This window comes from Ursus arctos, unplaced genomic scaffold, assembly GCF_023065955.2.
Source record: "Ursus arctos isolate Adak ecotype North America unplaced genomic scaffold, UrsArc2.0 scaffold_14, whole genome shotgun sequence".
NCBI classification, from domain to species: Eukaryota; Metazoa; Chordata; class Mammalia; order Carnivora; family Ursidae; genus Ursus; species Ursus arctos.
Genome location: NW_026622808.1, coordinates 18,517,825 through 18,538,567, shown reverse-complemented (window position 1 = coordinate 18,538,567; position 20,743 = coordinate 18,517,825). Strand labels below are relative to the sequence as shown.

General features: G+C 40.7%; 1 protein-coding gene across 3 annotated transcripts in view; it reads right to left on the bottom strand.

Moving 5' to 3' along the window:
• Positions 1 to 361: 361 nt before the first annotated feature.
• The window catches only part of ZNF177 (zinc finger protein 177), a 27,124-nt gene continuing 6,742 nt past the window's right edge, over positions 362 to 20,743 (bottom strand). For all 3 annotated transcript variants that reach the window (XM_048211693.2, XM_044377854.3, XM_048211692.2), the window contains 5 exons: positions 5,001 to 5,086; positions 4,251 to 4,377; positions 3,711 to 3,803; positions 3,127 to 3,209; positions 362 to 2,587 (listed from right to left, as the gene is read on the bottom strand). In XM_048211693.2, the coding sequence (XP_048067650.1) occupies positions 1,481 to 2,587; positions 3,127 to 3,209; positions 3,711 to 3,803; positions 4,251 to 4,377; positions 5,001 to 5,033 (1,443 nt within the window). In that variant the 5' untranslated portion in view covers positions 5,034 to 5,086 and the 3' untranslated portion in view covers positions 362 to 1,480. The remainder of the gene's footprint in view (positions 2,588 to 3,126; positions 3,210 to 3,710; positions 3,804 to 4,250; positions 4,378 to 5,000; positions 5,087 to 20,743) is intronic.

Here is a 20,743-nt window from a genome sequence, read left to right as displayed (position 1 = left end):
TCAGTCAATCTTAAAAAAAGAATGAAAGGACAATTAATCAGAAATATAAAATGAGGGGCGCCTGGGTGGCTCAGTCTGTTAAGTATCTGCCTTCGGTTCAGGTCATGATTCCAGGATTGAGCCCTGCATTGGGCTCCCTGCTCAGCAGAGACCCTGCTTCTCCCTCTGCCCCTCACCCTCCTCGTGCTCTCTCTCTCTCTAATAAATAAATAAATAAATGAAAATAAAATCTTAAAAAAGAAATATAAAGTGACTACATTTGTATGCATCTAGCTATAGTGCCTCAAAGTGAGACAATTTAAAAAAACAATCCGACTAGCCACAGTGATAGTGACACATTAATAAAGGACAAACGAGGAGAGAAGGTTTGTAATATAAATTTTAAAAACACAAAAGATTCATCCATCAGACACACTGATTATACCAAATAATTACAGATAGGCATTGTTTTCAACCATACTTAAAGGATTCATTAAACTTGACCACATATGAGATGTTATCAGTTAACTGAAATCCCTTGTAACAGAATCTTCCCTCCAGAGTGGTTTACATCAGTTAGGAGTTTATTCTTCTCGTGTTAGATGAAACCCAGAAATAAGCAACCCAAGGCTGGTACAGCCAAATAATACTGTATGTCCCTGTGTATAATTAGTAGCCTCTGACTATCATCCCCTTGGTCTGTTTTCTAGGAAAGAAAAAGAGATGAGACCCAGGGCAAATGGTGAAGAGAAAATGCAGCTGAGATACTCCCATTGCCATGGGCTTCTTTAGAACCCACAAGCAGTGACCTCTGCCTGTTTCTCACTGGCCAGAACCATGGGCTCATGGGCACTCACGGCAGCAAAGAAAGTTGAGAGAGTTCCTTAAAAAATTGTCCACACTGCCAACTTGAATACAATTGTAGTTTTGTTACTTTAGGAAAGGGAGGGAGGAATGGATCTGGGGATACTCATTGTATCTGACACATTGGGCCACACAGCAAGTCTCCAACAATTTTGTTTGAATAATGTCATACAGAATCCACATCATGAAGGCCACACATTTGTGTATCATCCAATTTAAATTAAAAATCTATAAAAACATAACTAAAATATGCAGAGTCTGCACATTAAAAACCACATTTCTAAATACCCTACAGGTCCAAGGCATCTTGATGAGGATTGGACATTTAGTACTAAATTATGGTGAAAACATCATTTATCAGAACTTTTGTGATGTAGATTAAGGGGAAATTAGAGTGCCATATAATCTTTAATACTCATCAGTTAACAAGCTGTCACACTTTCAGGATGAGAAACTCACTGATAAAAAGACAATCACAGAACAATAACATTTGTAAGATCGGTCCCAGTATAGTGTAAGTCAAGAATTGTGCCTCGGCTTTCTACATTGGTCACAACAGGGCTGCTCTTCAGTGTGAGTTCTAAAATGAGGAATGAGGTGTAAAGGCCCAATAAAGGCTTTCCTATAGTCATCTCACTCATACTTTCTGCCCAGTATGTATTCGCTTGTGCATTATAAGGTTAGTGCTGGTGCTGAATGCCTTTCCACACTGAACACATTGATAGGGCTTCTCTCCCGTGTGAGTTCTCACGTGTACCCTTAGGCACGAGGAATTCCTAAAGGCCTTCCCACATTCTTTACACTCATAGGTTTTCTCTCCAGTATGAGTTCTCTTGTGCACAATGAGGTAAGAGCCTGTGCTGAAGGATTTTCCACACTGACTACACTCGTAAGGTTTCTCTCCAGTGTGAGACCGCGTGTGTTTCTTCAGGGATGACTGATCGATGAAGGCTTTCCCACAGTCACTGCATTCGTAGGGTTTCTCTCCAGTGTGGGTTCTCATATGCTTCTGAAGGGATGAAGGAACAGTGAAAGCCTTGCCACATTCCTTACAGTCGTAGGGTTTCTCTCCAGTGTGAGTCCTTTTGTGCACATTAAGATGGGAGCTCTGGCTGAAGGATTTTCCGCAGTGATTACACTCATAAGGTTTCTCTCCAGTGTGAGATCTCACGTGCTTTTTAAGGGAAGACTGGAAAATGAAGGCTTTCCCACAGTCACTACATTCATAAGGCTTCTCTCTGGCGTGAGGTCTCACACATTTCTGAAGGGATGAGGAGCTGGCGAACGCCTTCCCATGCTCCTTACATTCCGAGCTTTCTTCCATGGTACACATTGTTTTGTGGACACCAAGGGAGGCTCTTTCTCCATGATCATGGCATTCACAGAGTTCCTCTCCGGTAGGTATTTGCACACGTACTGAAAAGGAAGGGTGTAAGCTGAAGGACATAAGACACTGATTACACGCATGAGATTTCTCTCCTGTGAGAGTCCTGAAGTGTTTCCTAGGGGATGCCTCTTCACTGAAAGCTTTGCCACAATCATTAAACTCACGAGTTTTCTCTCCACTGTGAGTACTTACATGACTGCTAACAGTTGAGGGGTGGCCAAGGTCTTTCCCATATTCTTTATATTTGTAGCATTTCTCTCCCTCACAATATCTTGTACATGTAAAGTGATAATTCTTTCTGATCAATTTTCCACAATGATCAAATTTCAAGGGTTTCTTGCCAGGTTGAGTTGGTGCCTGCAGAACAAGGAGTAAGTGGTGACTGAAGACTTTCTCACTTTCTTTACATTCATGGGAATTTTTTTCTGTGTGGATTCTGCCATACATAGGAAGCACATGATTATGACGGACACTTTTACTATTTTCAGTGCATGGATGTGATTTTTTTTTTGCCCTATTAGTTCCTTCAAGTTGAATCAACTGAATGCTCTAACCCAGGATTCCATCATTCCTAACAAAGGGCATCCTAAATACAGAGTTTTGCCAATAATGAGTGAAGAATGAATTAACTGTGTATTCAATACTTAACAAAGGGATCACATTTAAATAAATGTTTGCTTTTTGGTATTCTCTGTGGGGCAGCAAGTGTTGAGCTTGGTTTAGAGATTTCTCTAATTTTATGAGATTCAGGAAGACTTTCCCGAGACAGCTTTCTGGGGAGTGAATGCCACCTGCCTCACTGTCTCGCCTCATTTGGAAGCTGGTGCTTTAACTCAGTGGCATTCAAAAGCTTCTCCTACTGTAAAAAATCAGAAATCATTCCTGGTGAATCTTACCGGTTTTATGCCATTGCAAGTTTTTTCCCCAGGAACATTCTGCATAGGAATTCCATCTTTTGATTTCAGTTGAATATCCCAGTCTGAAATTGAAAATTTTTGTAACTATTGGGATAAATAGGGGGGATAACAGAAAAAAGGAGGTGGGCACCCTATGGATTTGTTTTCAGTAACACTATATATGGAAAGGAAACGTGAAAGAGAAGATGTAACCTGTGACCAGAGGAGCTGTTGTAGGAACTTCGCTCTGGAAGAAGATGCCAATGATAGGAACAAGCAATGGAAATGGGAAGTATTTTACTTGGAAAAGATTCTGGAGGTTTGAGATAAGGAGATAAAGGAGAGTGTATTACCTGGAAAGCAAAGTAGGGAAAATGGAACAAAAAGTAATCAAGGAAACATCAAATTGAAAGAGGAATTAAAACAGCTTTTTCTCTGAGACATAAAAATGTGAATGGATGGCAAGATGGTGAAAGACGGAAAGCTCACATTAACGGCCTTTCTCCCACAAACTGATGCTCCCAAATGGACCGTCCCTCACCATGGCTGCTCCATGTAATGACTCCTTTCTGCCTGGGGCTCACCTGTACAGGCACCTTGGAGAATTCCCCCCTCCTCTGTCCCCAGCGCTTCCTGCTTCACCTCTGTGATCAGACTGTGTTTGCAGAGAGGATACCCTGCTCATGGAGAAAGACACATGAGGTGGGGGAACTGGCAAGGAGACAAGAAATCTGTCCATGAAATGGATTCCAATACTTTGATATTAAGGGATTCTGAAGACAGGTAAGTAAAACTTCAGGAGTTACCAAAGAATCATATCCAAGCTCTTTTACAAGGTCCCCAAAACAGACACCTACACGTGGCCTATTCACAGGGAACTGACGTTGAAATCCAAGCCCAAGAGCAGATACATACTGCAAATTACCTAAATCTTGTAATAATAATGAAAATGAAATCAGTGTGATTTTACGGGAGGCCGTGAGACTGCCCCACAAGGGCAGGGGCCATTCATTTTGTGTTTATCATGTACTGCCATTCTTTTCACATATCCTGGAACACGATGTGAGGAAGGACCATCTGCTGCATGAAGAAATGAGAAAATGAAGGAATGAGGCCAGTCTTACCCACGGAGGCCAGGTTCCTGTAGTTCTCCAGCATCACGTCTCTGTACAGGATTTTCTGAGCAGCGTCCAGCAGTGCCCACTCCTCCTGGGAGAAGTCCACCGCCACCTCCTCAAAGGTCACTGAATCCTGAAATCACACACACACTGTGGCTCAGGCAAGGCCCATCTCTAACAATGTAGCAAAAGAACAGTGGGGGAGGCTGCCAGCACTGGGGAAGGAGACCAGCACACTGCAGGCTCACATGTGCCTGGAGGCCTCCCATTATCTGCCCCGCCCCGAGGCTCAGTTCTTGGAACTCTCTTCTTTCACTCTCCCTGCCTGGACCATCTCATCCGGACTCTTGCTTTCAGCAGCTTATCTAATACACAGTTGACCTGATCTTTCCACTACTAGGTTGTGAGGGCTCTTCCAGTCTTAGTCAAGATTGAGTGTAGACTGTACTGCAGGATGAGAAAAATACTTGGAAAATGAATGATTTTCCTAGTGAAAAATCTCTCTTGTCCTGCATAGCACCCAGCAGAATATGGAACTAATACTCAACCTGGAGAAAGATCTGGGAAAAAAAAGACATTAACAAATGTTGTAATAACAGAAGTCTTTCCTAAGGCATTCTTTGTCTCGTTCTAAGAGGCCCAGAGAACTCGGGAAGCCTGAGGCCAGCTCAGTTGAAGCTGTAGGTCATGGGCAAGAGCTGTGGCCTTTGGGAACAGCAATGATTTTTGGAAACAGAATAATTTCCTTTATAATACCTGTGACCAGGTTGTCAGCAATCCTGCAGCCATTCTTCCTCTTGTATGTCTCCCTCCTTACCAGACAGGGGTCTGAGCAAGCAGACCTAGAGAAGAAAGAAGCCATAAGAGTCTAGGCTTGACAGATATTCAACTCTTACAACCTAGAAGCTTCCTCATAGTAGCTTCAGAGGGACCACACACACACCTACATACCCACAGTACAGTTCACTGTTAGGAATCTACCTCCCTGTCCAAGAACAACTAGGAATTAGGAATACAGTATGCACTTATTTTTAGTTTTTAAACTTTTCCTAGACTGAACTACTAAAAATATCTACACTTAATAGGCACTGTGGGGAGCAATGGGCCCCCCTAGTACCAACATGCCTCTTAAATGTCATTTGCCCATGAAAGAAACCAGGGCTCATTTGAGAAATAGCTGAGTCCAGTGTAGAACATGAAATGTTCAAGGTGAGTCTGCAACATCTTACAGCAGAAAGCAAAAAACCCAGCAAAGACTAATGGGGTTGTGTTAAAAAGACACAAGAGAAAACTTAAAAAAAGAGCTCCCCCGGGCTTAAGATGGAACAATTTAATAAATAATGACTGTGGTCTGTTGAAATCATCAAATCTAAAACAAATCATGAGTTTGTAATGATATTTTAAAACACCCCTTACGGTCAGTATTAGCAGAGGCCAGGATATCAACTCATAATTCTGAAAATTCTAAAACGAAAGAATCAAGCATATATCCCTCTCTCCTTTGTGAACAGTATTTTATGATTGCCAAACTGTTCTGATGAGGCAAAGTTCTTTACAGAAGACTCATGCAAGCTTTATAAGAAGCCTCTTTTATTATAAAGAAAATGCTAGTCCGAAAGTCACCATTTCACAAGCATAGTAAATTAATGGATCATGGCAATGACAATCAACAGCTACTAAATTATTGGGTGAAAAGTGAATGGGGATGTTTATTTTTAACTTTTAATTCTGAAAAAACTCTCAAACTGAAAGAAAAGAAGAATGGTGTGAATATGATGAACTTCCACAGACTTTTCATCATTAAAATTTGCTTTCTCTGTTTCAGCATTCCATGTTTCAGCAAGAATTGAGAAGAATCTGTTTGAGGGGAAACAGCAGATGTCATGACCCTTTCCTCCTATATATTTGAGTGACACAGGAACTTGGACATTCTCTAACATAACCACAATGATCAAAATCTGGAATGTTTAACATGAATTTAATATTATTATGTAACATATACTCCACATGCAGAATTTTACTAACTGGTCCAATAACGTCCTTTATAGCAGTCACTTTGTAAATTTCCCATGTGGGACCATGCCCTCAAACCATAGTGTTTTTTTTTTTTTAAGATTTTATTTATTTATTGGACAGAGAGAGACACAGCAAGAGAGGGAACACCAGCAGGGGGAGTGGGAGGGAGAAGCAGGCTTCCCGCTGAGCAGGGAGCCTGATGCGGGGCTCGATCCCAGGACCCTGGGATCATGACTGAGCCAAAGGCAGACGCTTAACGACTAAGCCACCCTGGCGCCCCTCGAACCATAATACTTTACTGTTCTTTAATCTGGACCCATCCCTCAGCCTTTCATCTTTCAAGAAATGAGGAGTCCATGTCAGATGTTTGACAGACTCCACCTCAATTCTGGCTTGTCTGGCGTTTTCTCATGATTAGATTCAGAAAATTCATTTTTGGGTGAAGGATTACATGACTGATGCATGTCCTTTTCAGTGAGCCACTTCAGGAGGCACATGATCCAGTCTGTCTCCTTGCTGGTGATAACTTTAATCACATGGTTAAGGTGGCATGCCACAGGTTCTTCTATTAAGTAATCATTTTCTCCTGTTGTAATAAGGACTCTTATTAACTAGGGGTAAATGAAGACTGTATAAACAAGCTGGAGAACTTTATAAAGGAAGGATCAAGCTGACACTGGAACTAGCTGATAAATCTTAACATCACAAAGTAGGTATCTGGATCGCATGGAAGTTCTGGTATGATGTAAGAAATAGCACTATCTGTGAAGTATTTTTGCCAAAAATTCCTGACAAATCCTTTCATGTAATTAGCAGTTTATAGAAGAGAGAGAAGAGAAGAGACTGAGGGACATGTTAAAATTACATCATGATGGGGCACCTGAGTGGCTCAGTCAGTTAAGCGTCTGCCTTCAGCTCAGGTCACCGAGCCCCATATCGGGCTTCCTGCTCAGCGGAGAGGCTGCTTCTCCCTCTGCCTCTGGCTCCCCCTGCTTGTGCTCTCTCTCTCTCTTGCTCTATCTCCAATAAATTAAAAATAGTAATATAAAATGACATCATGAAGATATAAACAGCCAAACCCAGACTGGAGGACAGAGCGGGAGGACTGCTACGGGCAAAGAGACTGGTTATGAAGTATAACAGCCCACTGCAGCATGTGGGACTCAGACAACACCAACGGTAAAAACACATTTTGAGACATTTCGGGGTAACTGAACACAGACTGGGTATTAGATGATACTGGTAAAGAGAAAAGCAGCCTGACATCCAGGAGCTGCCCTGGTACTGTCAGCTAAGTCTGTGTGTTCTCCCACTGAACATAAGCAACTTCACAGAACAGCAACAGCAGACAGGGCCGCTCCGAGACCATGACATACTAAGACTAAACCAAGGCCATTCTGTAATCATGTCTGAACACAAATGATACATAAACATTATCTAGGCCTAAAAAATGACCAAACATCCCCTCTTTCTGGCCAACATGAACCACTGCTGCTTCTTTATCAATTACAGCTTGCCCCTGGGTGTAGTCTTCCTTCCTTCTAGGAAGCTTTACCGATGAACCCAATCACAGAGTTGCTCTCACTTCCCGACATCTATCCCAGAACCCCCAAAAGCACCTGGCACGACAGGTGTACAATGCTATGTGTGCTTCCTTGCTGCAAGAAGTGATAAACCCAACTTGTGGAACTACATGTGTAGCCCAATTTGTTTAGCCAAAGACAAATAGAAAATATCAAGAAATACTATTCATTAGCGTGGTATGATAAGGTATTGTGATAATGCTAAAAACTTCCCATTAAACATTTATTTTCATTTGTGGGACTGCATCCGTAGTCTCTTAATCTGTAACAGTTCTCCCTGAAATTTTAGCTTAAATTTAAATAGCCACAAGTGGATAGTGTATTAGATGGTCAGACTATGATGATCAAGATAGGTAAAATATTGGTAATTGTCAAAGCTGAGTGTTGATGAACTAAGGATTCACTATACTATTCTATTCTTGTGTATGCTTGAAAATTTCCATATGAAAAGCTTAAAAATTTAGAAGAAGGATAAAATAAAGACATTCTTAAGTAAAGACCTGAGAGAGTTTACCCATCAAAAGATCATCACTAATGTAAATTCTCGGTATTCCAGGAAATGGGAATTTGTGCAACTGAAATGTTAAAAAAGTAGACTGAACAAAAATCAAATGGGTAAGACTAAGTGAAGCTTGATCATATAAAATGGTAATAATAGTATCTAATTTGTGAGATGGAACAGCAAGCTAGAACCCTAATACTGAATAATAAAAACACATAAATTTGGAGGGAGGTGATTGCAATTTTATGTTCCTTGTATTCTTGCAGGAGGGAATAGAGATGTTGATTAGCTTTTGACTTTAAGTGTGCCTGATAAATAGCAAGGGTGACCACTAAAGGACTCAGCAGATTTAACTCAGTCTAGAATAAAAAATGGAATGGAAAAAAAAAACTCAATTATTCCAAAAGTAAGAAAAATAAGCAGGAAAAAGAAACAAAGCAGGTAAAATAAAAAGCACAATGAAAGACAGTAGAAAATACTGTTATCAATAATCACAATGGATATACAGGTAAATGGATTAAACCTTACAGTTTAAAAGCAAAGACTGACATGTTAGATTAAGATGAATTCCAGCTCTATGCTCTTTCATGAGATGCATTTAAAACCAAAACAAGGGCATCTGGGTGGCTCAGTCAGGTCATGATCCCAGGGCCCTGGGACAGAGCTCCGCGTCAGGCTCTCTGTTCAACGGGCAGCCTGCTTCTCCCTCTCCCTCTGCTGCTCCCCTGGCTTGTGCTCTAATAAATAAATAAAATCTTAAAAAAAAAAAACACACACAGAAAGACTGAATCTCAAAACCAAAAATTATACACCAGGCAAATATTAGCCAAAATTGTTTGATTTCACACTTTTTAAACATAGGCTCTGTGCCCAGTGTGGAGCCCAATATGGGGCTTGAACTCACAACCGTGAGATCAAGACCTGAGCCAAAATCAAAAGATGGATGCTTAACCGACTGTGCCACCCAGGAGCCTCTGATTTCACACATTTTAAAACAAAAGGCATTGTGAAAGGCAACTACATTAGGATATAAGGTTCAATTCACTAGGAAGACATAAAGATTCTGAAGTTGTGCACACTCATAGTCTCATAAGAGCTAACAGAATTAAAGGAAGGAGAAACAAATCACCATCAGTGTCACAGACTCTAACACACTACTGTCAGTGATACAGAGATCAGTGGGGAAAAAATAATAAAGACTTGAATAGTAACATGAACAAGCTTCAACTAAAACACTTATGAACACTATATTCAATAAATGGATACACATTTTTTTTTCAAGCACACGTGCAGTGTTTACAAAAACTAGCTCTCTTCTATAATATACAGGTAGTCTTAAAGCTTTCAATTTTAGTATATGTGCTGCCGATACAAGCACTAGTTTTAAAGCTTTCAAAGGATTTATATACAGATATTTTCTTCTAGCAAAATGAAATTCAGTTAAAAAAGAATATTATGTTGAGCCATATGACACTGCCATTTTTTTTTAAAGATTTTATTTATTTATTTGACACAGAGAGAGCAAGCGAGCACAAGCAGGGAGAGTGGCAGGCAGAGGGAGAGGGAGAAGCAGGCTCCCCTCTGAGCAAGGTGCCCGATGTGGGGCTCGATCCCAGAACTCTGGGATCACGACCTGAGCTGAAGGCAGACGCTTAACCCACTGAGCCACCCGGGCGCCCCAACACTGCCATTTCTATAGGTAAAAAAATGGTGAAAGGTTAGCAGGTTCATATGGTTCAATCTAATATTAAAAGCCATACATTTGGAGTTCAGAGAACATATTTATGAATAACTCTGAATAAAATATATAATTAATAAATTAAATTGGAAATCAGAAAATACGTAATACTATGGTTATCGATCAGTTCTAAATACCAAAATTTGTAAGCTGCAGCTAAAGTAGATCTTAGGGGAAAAAAAAAGTAAGCTTCATATACTTACATTAGAGAAAAATGAAGTTAAAGTTAGTCCAAGTTTCCAGTTTAAGAATTTAAAGAAAAAACTTAGAGAAAAAATTAAGAGAAAAAAAATTCCAAAATAAAAGAAGGAAAGTTGAAGGAAGGAAAAATAGGAAAAAAACCCAAAGAATTAGAAAACAAAAAGTAGGGGCACCTGGGTGGTACAGTCGGTTAAGCAGCCAACAACTCTTGGTTTCAGCTCAGATTATGATCTCAGGGTTGTGAGATCGAGCCCCGCCTCAGGCTCCAAACGGAGCACAGAGCATGCTTGAGATTTTCTCACCTCCTCCTTCTGCCCCTCCCACTTGTGCAGTCTTTTTCTAAAGCAAATAAATCTTAAAAAGAAACAAACCCCCCTAAAATTAGGTCCTTTGAAATTGATAAAATAGGAAGAAGTCATGCTAGATTATTCAAGAAAAGGGAGAAGGTTCAGAGAAAATTAAGAACCCCCCCAATTATAGATGCTGCAGAGATTAAACATATAAGATATTATGATTAACTTTATGCCAATCAAGCTCAAAACTCACAGGAAATAAACCAATTTCTTTAGAAATAAAACCAAAAAATGACTCTACAGAAATAAACTGAGTAGTGCTAAAATTACAAAAAATGAACTAGGCAGTGATGGCTATACAACATTGTGAATGTGATTAATGCCACTGAATTGTATGTTTAAAATGCTTATAATGGCAAATTTTATGTTTTCATATATATGTATATAACACATTTATGTATATAACGTGTGTATATAACACACATTATGTACACATACGCCATATATACGTGATAAATGTACACGTGTTTGACATATATATACATACATTTGTATACAGCATTTATTTATTTAACGGGGCCTGAACTCATAACCCTGAGATCAAGACCTGAGCCAACATCAAGAGTCAGACACCCAAACAACTGGGCCACCCAGGTGCCTTATATTATATATATTTTTCATTACAATAAAAAAATGCAGGAAAAAAACCCAAAATAATCTGGGCTGACGCTGACCTTCTCAGAGAGATTTCAAGCCTCCCCTGTTCAAACAACTTACTGCCTGGATAGATATCTTAAACAAAACAAAATATAAGAAAAAAAAAAAAAAAGAGATAGGCATTTAAATTTACCCACAAAGAAAACACCATGCTTGGGTTGTATAAGTTGGTTCTGAGATTCAATGGAGAGAATTCCAATCTGACTCAAAATTTTCCAGGGATCAGACACACTTATGAAGACCCCGGTTACATCACGTATTTGTATATTACTAAACATTAGTAAAGATAATAACTTACTGAATCTATAAAGCAAGAGTTATATATTTAGAAGGTTTAATTTATAAATTTAGGCATCGTGCAAAACTCCAGAATTGTGCATGACCCAAAATGTCATGTTTGCATTTTGATTATTCTGTTCCAATATCTTATACAATTACCACCTGGGAGAAAGGGGAGAAGATGGACATGCCTTTTTTATAACAATTTTACAAAACAGTTTGACTTTACCAAAGGGATTACCTTGATAAAGGGTATAAAGGGAAGAACGTTCTTTGTGACTGGTATAATATTGACATCAAACATTACACAGCCATGAATTTTAAAAAACCAAAATGATAGGCAAATCTCATTAATAAACAGATATAAACAGCCTAAAGTTCAAACCAAATATATCAATAAATGACAATGTTAATACATCAGAACCAAGTTGCATCTATCCCAGGAATACCAGAGATGCTTATTAGAAAATCAATTAATATAATGTTTTATTCATAGATCAAAGGAGAAAACAGTGTGATCATCTCAATGACATAGTAAAAGTGTTTTGTAATAGTCAACATATCACATAACTTAAAAATAATCTTAACCAGCTCTATTAAAAAACACGATTCAAGGGGCACCTGGGTGGCTCAGTTGGTTGAGCACTGCCTCTTGACTTTGGCTCAGGTCATGATCTCAGGGTTCTGGATGGAGCTCCCCCCTGCCCTCTGTAGGGAGTCTGCTTCTCTCTCTCCCTTTACCCCTCCCCCCTTGCTCATGCTTTCTCTCAAACAACATCTCTAAAAACAAAAACAACTAACACAAAACAATCTTAGTAAACAAAGCAAAGAAAGGATAGAAATAAATGTCTTTAACTGGAAAATGTATCAGAAGGTAGAACATCTAACTTCCTAGTGGTAAGCTGAGGGCCTTTATTTTGAGACATGGAAAAAGACAGAGGTGACTCCTCTAGTCAAGTCTGAAGTCTTAACCAGTGTTGTGTATTAGGGAGGGTTGGGGAGAAATGCGAGGTGGGGAGGTGGGGACAAGGACAGGGAGACATAACAGGGTGGAAGATTACAGAGGAAGAATAAACCTGTCATTACTCATAGACGATATGAGCGTTATGTAAACATCCAAGAATCTACAGGTAAATTACCTGAGAACCAAAGAGGTCTGCAGCTTACTGCAGAGTGGAAAACAAACACTCTGAATGTCCAAAATAGAACAAGCCCCATGGACCGGGGCGGTTGGCAATACCTAGAAACACTACACACGACCCAACAACTTTACCTCTAAAAATCGACCCTGGTGCAGAAATGGGAAGAAATACGCACAAGCCTGTACAGAGGGGAACAACACAATCGTCCGTCTACAGGGGACTAGGATGCATCTGCAGAAATCCAAGCCAGGTGGGGGGTGGGGGGAAGACCTTTGTGAAGTGATGAGTATTTCAAGGTAATGCCGTTAACGCAGAAAATGAGATACAGAAAAGGGCATTTTCTTGTGGAAAAATAACTCTAATTTGGGGGAGAATTTTAAAGAGACGCGTACAGGGGCTGGGTTGAAGGCTTCGCCGACGCACCCTGACCGCATCACCCCACCTGCCTCCTCGTGGGGCCCGACGTCCAGAGTGGCCGCGGGTGGAAGGGGGTCGAGGCTCAGGAAGGAAAGGCAGGGACGGCCGGGACCCCCGGTGCGGAAACGCGCGCGACGAGGCCCGTAAAAAACGCCGTGGCCTCGGAGCGGCTGCGCTGGGAACCGTGCCCTTGACCTCTCCCCAGTCTCGCACAGCCCTCTTCAGCCCGCAGAATACACACCTGGGGTAGAGCCAGGAGAGGTAGACCACCAATGGGCAAAAACACGGGTCTGTTTCCGTAGCAGCCCCGGAAGAGGGCACCGACCAGGCGCGCTTCCGGCCTCAGCCTCGGCCTCCGCCGGCGCGAGTTCAGAGACTGGGGCCTCCAGCGCGGCCCTGCTGTGCGGGAGAAGGACTGGGAGTCACTGCTGGGTAAAAGTCCAGGAAAGAAGTTTTTATTCCCTTAAAAAGGGAGGGGGGGGTGCGGGTCCTGGCTGGCTCAGTGCGTAAGGCCCAGCACACTTGATCTCGGGTGGTGAGTTCGCGCCCCACCTTACGTGCAGACGTTAAAAAAAGAGTGAACGAGCAACACGAAGAGTGGAGCAACTGCTCTTCATCACAGAGCGGTCTTTGACGCTATACGATCTACCCAAGGGGAAAAAGTAGGAGTTCCCCAACACTGAAAAAGGAGCTGAGCGGCAAAGGAAAAAGGGGCCTAAAACCTCACTTCTAAACTATAATGCATTCACTTATGAGGTCACTGCCCCTCCTGTCTTCCTAACCAAAATAAGCCCCCACCGAGGTCGGACTCAATTTAAACAACTATATCCTGGTATTTAAAAACAAAAAGGAAAACTTAAAACCTTGGGTCTCAATCAGCGGTTTAAGTTACCCAACAAGAAATGGTATTTTATTAGGGCCCCAAGGATTTAAATCAGCATAAACGGAGTCCATGATCTAAAAGTGAAAATCCCAATCTGGTAGAGGAAAGGGGGGTTTTAGGTCCTTTGGGGTTGTTGTTCCTACATTTAGAAACTCCAAACTCACGATTTAAAAAAATCTCCATAACCCCCTCTTTGTGACTTTTCCTGAAACCCCCATGTATAAAACATCTGCCCAGACACCGAAGGATTTAAGAATTAAGAGAACCATTATTACTATTTAATGAAGCTACCCAGAAGTGGAGATCTGTGGTTAACAAGAAATCTCAATCCCTTCCTGGTGGGCTTGTGCTTCTTAGGCAGATGGCTCCATAGTAACACCAGCCAGTAAACAGAAGGCCCTTTAAGTGCTAGGAACCTAGTTACTAATATTAAATTTATAGATTAGAACCATGTGTTTAAAATGGAAAAATTTCCAGCACCTGGCTAGCTCAGTTGGTGGAGCATGGGACTCTTGATCTTGGGGTTATAAGTTCCAGGCTCATGTCCGGTGTAGAGATCACTTAAATAAATTTAAAAAAAAATTCAAAAATGTAAAATTTTCGATCTACATTTCCCTGAAAAGAGATTTCAAGGAGGCTAGGGTCTTTACCACATAATGTGCACAGCCTTACTGCTAGCTGAACTGTGAGAATGTTTACACACTTTTATTGACCAAGGACTGTTGGCTTTGCTCTGGACACAAAGCATGACATTTTGAGAAAGAAGTAAAACGTCCACTAGCCCTCCTAAGCTCCACTGTACAGACACACACACACACACACACACACACACACACACACACACACACAACCTTGGGCAACAACTCTGCCCTGGCCATCTTTGTTCATGCACTGCACTGGAAGCCCAGAGCCTCTTGTTCCTACAGGAAATGATACAGCTGCACATGCAGATGCAGTCAGGCTGCTTGTTCATAGAAATACAGCCTAGAAAAGAGTTCACTAATGAAATTTGATTCCATTGTTTAACAATTTTGGGGGGGCTGGGGGAAAAAGGAAATTCCAGAGTCAAATGGTCCAGAAACTTAGACAGTGGAATGTCTCTTCTCACAACCAGCTCTGCTCCTTGCTGTCAGTGAACCCTGGGCCCTCACCTCAGAGCTCTTCTACTCAGAGGACTACCAAGGGCCAATCCTACCTCCCATGGCTGCAAACATTTGGGGAGGGGAGTGGGTATGGGGTGGGACGCTAATTTTTATATCAAAGATAAACAGAAGGAACCCACATAGATGCCTTCAAGGTGTCAAGCAGAACCTGGGGACACGAATGGGGTTGGCATAAAACTACTGCACCAGAGATGAATTTCCCATTTGGATGAATCTTGTTTGAGACCTAATGACACAGGTTTCTCTTACTGGGGCCCCTCTGGGCTTTGACAGTCCAGTCAGATTTGGGGTAAGTAGGGTAGAAATGCTAGAGATTTCCTCACAAGCATTTACAAAAAGCCAAGTTAGGATAACTGCATTTATTCTAGCCACCACTGGCTCATACAAATACAATAACACTTTGTGATGCATTTGCCTAAAATCCTTGCACTCTTAAAGCAAAAGGACCTCAAACTGAGAACAGGTTTCAATCTCAATGGGTAACTCTTCTTCCATTAGAAATCTTTGCATTTGTATTTCTGGTTTGTGTATTATTGACCAAACTTTCAGATTAAAAAAAAGAGACTACTTCAGGACTAGAAAAAAAAAAAAAAGAAAAGTCCCTCTCACTATTTATACCAAGATCAAAACCTGGCAAAATTGTACCACATATGGGTTAGGAGCAGAGACATCTATCTTTTCCTTCCTTCCCTCCTTTCTTTCTGTTAAGAGCAGAGACATCTTTTTTTTTTTTTTTTTTTTTTTAAGATTTTATTTATTTGACAGAGAGAGACAGCAGAGAGGGAACACAAGCAAGGGAAGGAGTGTGAGAGGGAGAAGCAGGCTTCCCGCAGAGCAGGGAGCCCAATCTGGGATCATGACCTGAGCCAAAGGCAGATGCTTAACGGCTGAGCCACCCAGGTGCCCCAAGAGCAGAGACATCTTTCAATAAAAATTCCCAGAAACTAAATCTGGGGGATTTCAGGGTTCCAAAATTAAAATCTCTAGCTTCATTAAATACTCATGTATACTTTTAACAAATTATCTACCTGCCCTTGGCAAATGCTTTTTTTTTTACAACAGACAAATGAAGATTTATTTCCTCTTATTCTGATGACAACAAATTTTTCATTTTCTTGAAATTCCTGAAAACCAACACATAACTGTGATAACCTGAAATTAAATCATTTGTACTGTTACAGGTGCCAAAACAGTGGAGAAAAATAAACATCCCTTCTATTTGTGGCTCTGAATTTGAAGAATGATTACTAAAAAGCAAAATGAGAAGCAAAAAGGTCAGTCTTGTTCTGATATGATTTTACTGTGATTTAATAGGTCTCTGGTGCCAGCCATGGGGATTTTCAGGTTCATTTTGGGATCTGCAGAGTAAGTGGATTAATAATAAAATCATGTGCTTAATTAACTATCATGCCTGTATTCATTCTGTAATATTTAATGTTAACAAGACTACACGATATGCATATGCAATCAGATGGATGAAATTGCCTGTGTAATTTCCACAAGAGAGGGGAAAGAAACGGGAGGAGTAAAAATAAGGAGAAAAAAATTATTCATTAAAATTACTCGAAAAACTCACAGAAATTACTCAATCACAGCCGCAAAACCATGGGCCAGTCTTCACTCCTATCAAGGTCCAGCCTACGACTATCTACTACCACTTCTACCAAAATGTGTGTTTCACATTCTTTACAATTAGTAGTTGGCCACATTTTGAGAGCAAGGGCAGACTCGTTCTGCTGGCAGTTCTGGGTCAGCTGCAACATCAACAATGGGTTTCTGTGTGGAGATATCTGTGTTCCAATTGAATTTTGAGTTCTCTGCTGATGGGAACACAGTAATTCTGAAAATGTGGCCACTTGTAATACAGAACACAGAGGAACAAAATTTGGCTGCTGTTAATTCCGGATGAGGCCAGAAAGCCTGGAGTCAGTGGCTAGGGTTCCTCTGTTAGCTCTAAGTAGAATAAGAACAGTGGCTCCCTCAGAGAGCTGTAATGAAGATGAAGTGACTCAGTCCATGGAAAGCTTTCAGGGCATACAAATAAGTGCAAAAATAACTGGGAGCTCTCACCAGCCCTTGTGAGTCACGACTGTTAGCAAGTTTCCACTGACATTTGGTAACAAATCATTTGCCTTAATAATGATCTCATTTAGCAAATGGAAATGAGGCTTGGGAGGAGAGGCTAAGGGAAGTACCCAAACACACAGCTCAAAAGCAACAATGGCAGGACCCACACTCTACCAGTCAGGCTCTAATCTGAGCCCTTAACACCCAGGCTCTACTTGGGCAAAAAGCAAGCCAAATTCTGAAGCACATTGGGAGCCTGGAATTTTCCCAGTTAACTGTCTAGGCCACTGAAGAGACTAATCATAAAAAAGAGAAAGGCTGTTATGGTTATTATTGCTGTGTAACAAACCATCCCAAAGACAGTGATATATAACAGCAGTTCTCAAAATGTGGGTGCCAGACTGAGGGACCCCAAGACAGTTTCAGGCAGCCCGTGAGGTCAAAACTATTGTTGTAATAGTTCTATTATTTACCATTTCATCATGCTGACATTTTTATTGATGATATAAAAGGAATGGTGGATAAAAGTGTTGGCGCCTTGGCAGAAATCAAGGCAGTGGCATCAAGTGCCACAGTCATTGTCATTGTATTCTTCTTTACCATATACTCATGATAAATAAAAAATCCAGTTTTCCTTAAAAATGTCCTTGAGGCAACAGAAAAATCTGGAAAATGTATATATCTGCAACCATGATGTTGGCAGTTTCTCAACATTTACAAACTTTTCTGCTACTATCAACGGTTATATTAGTGTATGATGCTAGATAATAAAATAGGTCAACATTTGAAAAATATGCATAATGTAGTGACCTATTCCCTATACCAGTAACACATGATGGCACAAAATCATGTATGGGTAAAATATCCAAAGTGCAAGAAAAGTCAATGGATTTTAATGTAACAGAACGGGAAGATTTCACTGATAGAACTTCATACTCCACAGTGCAACTAAATCTTTAAGAAATTACCATTAGTTGAATTTTGGCAAAGTATCAAAGAGCCAGAATTATCTGAAAATACTTTACTTTTCCAACTATGTATCTCACTGAAGCCAAATTTTCTATATATAGTTCATCTAAAATAACTTACAGCAAAAAAATTGAATGCAGAAGCATGTATGAGACTCCAGCTATCATCAACTAAGCTAGACAAAATGATTTATAAAGTCTTTTTGTAAAGCTTGTCATTCATCTGGTAAGGAAAAATACTTAGTGACACCTGTTAAAGACGGTGAGGCAGACTTTTTTCAGCCATTGAGATAGGTACAGGGACCACTGCAACAAGACTTTACAGTGGGAGAGAGAATGGGCTCAAGTTCAGGTATAGCAAGGTAAGTGGGAACCTATAGCCAAGGACCAGGATAGGGGTCAGTGGATGGAAAACTACTAAGAGGAAATAAGAGGGGTTAGGGATTCTGGCTGAAGTGACCTAACAGAATCTTTGCTGAAGACAGGCCAGGGTGATTAGAAATCACTGAAGGATGGTGGAGGATGAGGGAACTCTCGCTAAACTGACTTATAGCAGGGTTCTTGCTAGAACTGGATTTTATAAGGAAGTGCACAGATGGACCCTGGAAAAGGTTCAGGAACTTACTAAAGCTTGGTCAAGAAGAGACTCTCACTTCTCATGCTTTTTTGTTTTCATTTTGGAAAACAGTTATTTTTCATAAACATGTACATTATGAAATGAATTATAAATATTTGAAACATCTGTCTTAACTTCTAGTACATCAAATACTCATACAGTGTCCATAAAATAAAGCATTTTGGATGCTCAATTTTAGAGTATACAGGAGTCCTGAGGTCACAAAGTTTGAAAACTGCTGGTGTGGACCCACCACCATTTTATGATTTTCACATATCACGAGTCAGGAATTTGGACAAGACACAAAGGGAATGAATAGACTGTCTCTCCCCTACAAAGACCAGGGCCTTACCTGGGAAGACTCACACAGCTCAAGGTGACTCCAAAAAAAAAAGCCTGGAGTCATTTGAAAACTCACACATGCATCTGGTTGCCTTCCTTGAACTAGCTAGAGGGCTGAGAACAGCTGGTCACTGCTGAGAGGAGCATCTCCATGCAGCCCCTCCATGTCACAGTGTAACTGCTTGTTTCCAAGGGAAGTATATCTGCTGGGAGTATCCCAACAGAGAAAGATGCCAAGATAAGCAGGAGGGACTAGCATGGCCTCTTATGGCCTAGACTGGGAAATCACATGGCATCATATGTTGTATTCCTCCAGCAAAAGGTTAAAAGTATGCCCAGATTCAAGGGAAGGGAACAGTGTCAAAGAATTTGGGGGCCATATTTTAAAATCATCAGTCTGCCACAAATTATTTACGTACCTTCCACATACACAAATAGTCACCGCCTATTAAAAACCATGCCAAAATCTTAGGCCCATAGTATCAGACTCAAGCTCTACATCCAGAATCTTGACATCTAAATCAGGTCCAATCTGACAAAAACTGCTTGGGTTTGGTTTGAGTATGATACTCTTGATTTGAAGATTTGTGAAGTAAAGAGACAAGTTAATTACTCCCCACACATACACTCTCTCTCTATATATATATAGTTGTGAGAGGAGGAAAGGATAATCAGAGTAGACATTCATATTAAGAAAGGGGTGGGGGCTGGCTGGCTGGCTCAGTCGCACACTGGGTGTAGAGATTACTAAAAAAAATAAATAACCTTTAAAAAAATAAAATGCTGGCTGCTTATCATTAAAAAAGGAAGGAATGAATCATGGAACACTACATCAAAAACTAATGAAGTACTGTATGGTGACTAACATAACATAAAAAAAGGGGGGGGAAGGAAGGAAGGAGTGAGAGTAATGGGAGGCCTACTGCAGCCAATGATCCATAGCAATTCTGAAAAACAGGAACATCTTGTCTATTCCTTTCTTAAGGAGCATCACAGGAATGATTCTCTGTGGAGTTCTGCTACCTGAATCATACCTGCTTTCCCACAGGACCGTATTTTTAATGGAGTAGTTTTACAGACCTATTTCATCTTGCTCCCTGCCCACAGTTTGGGGATTCAAAGGTTTCTATTTACTTTAAGCCCTTACTTTCCCCCGACAGTTTTAGGCTCACAATGGAACTGAGCAAAATACCCATATACTCCTGCCCCCACATATGGGTAACCTCCACCATTACTAACATTTCACACCAGAGTGGTAAATTTGTTACAACTGATGAACCAACACTGACACATCATCATCACCCACAGTCCCTTAGGATTCACGTTTTGTGTTGTGCGTTCTAAGGTCTGGACAAATACAGAATGACATATTCACCATTATAGTATCATACAATGTATTTCACTGCCTTCAAAATCCCTTGTGCTTTGCCTATTCATACCCCAAGCTGCCCCTCCCCCAACCCAACCACCACTGATCTCCACAGTTCTGCCTTTTCCAAGATGTCATACAGTTGGAATCATACAGTATGTAACCCTTCCAGATGGGCTTCTTTCATTTAGTATTATGCATTT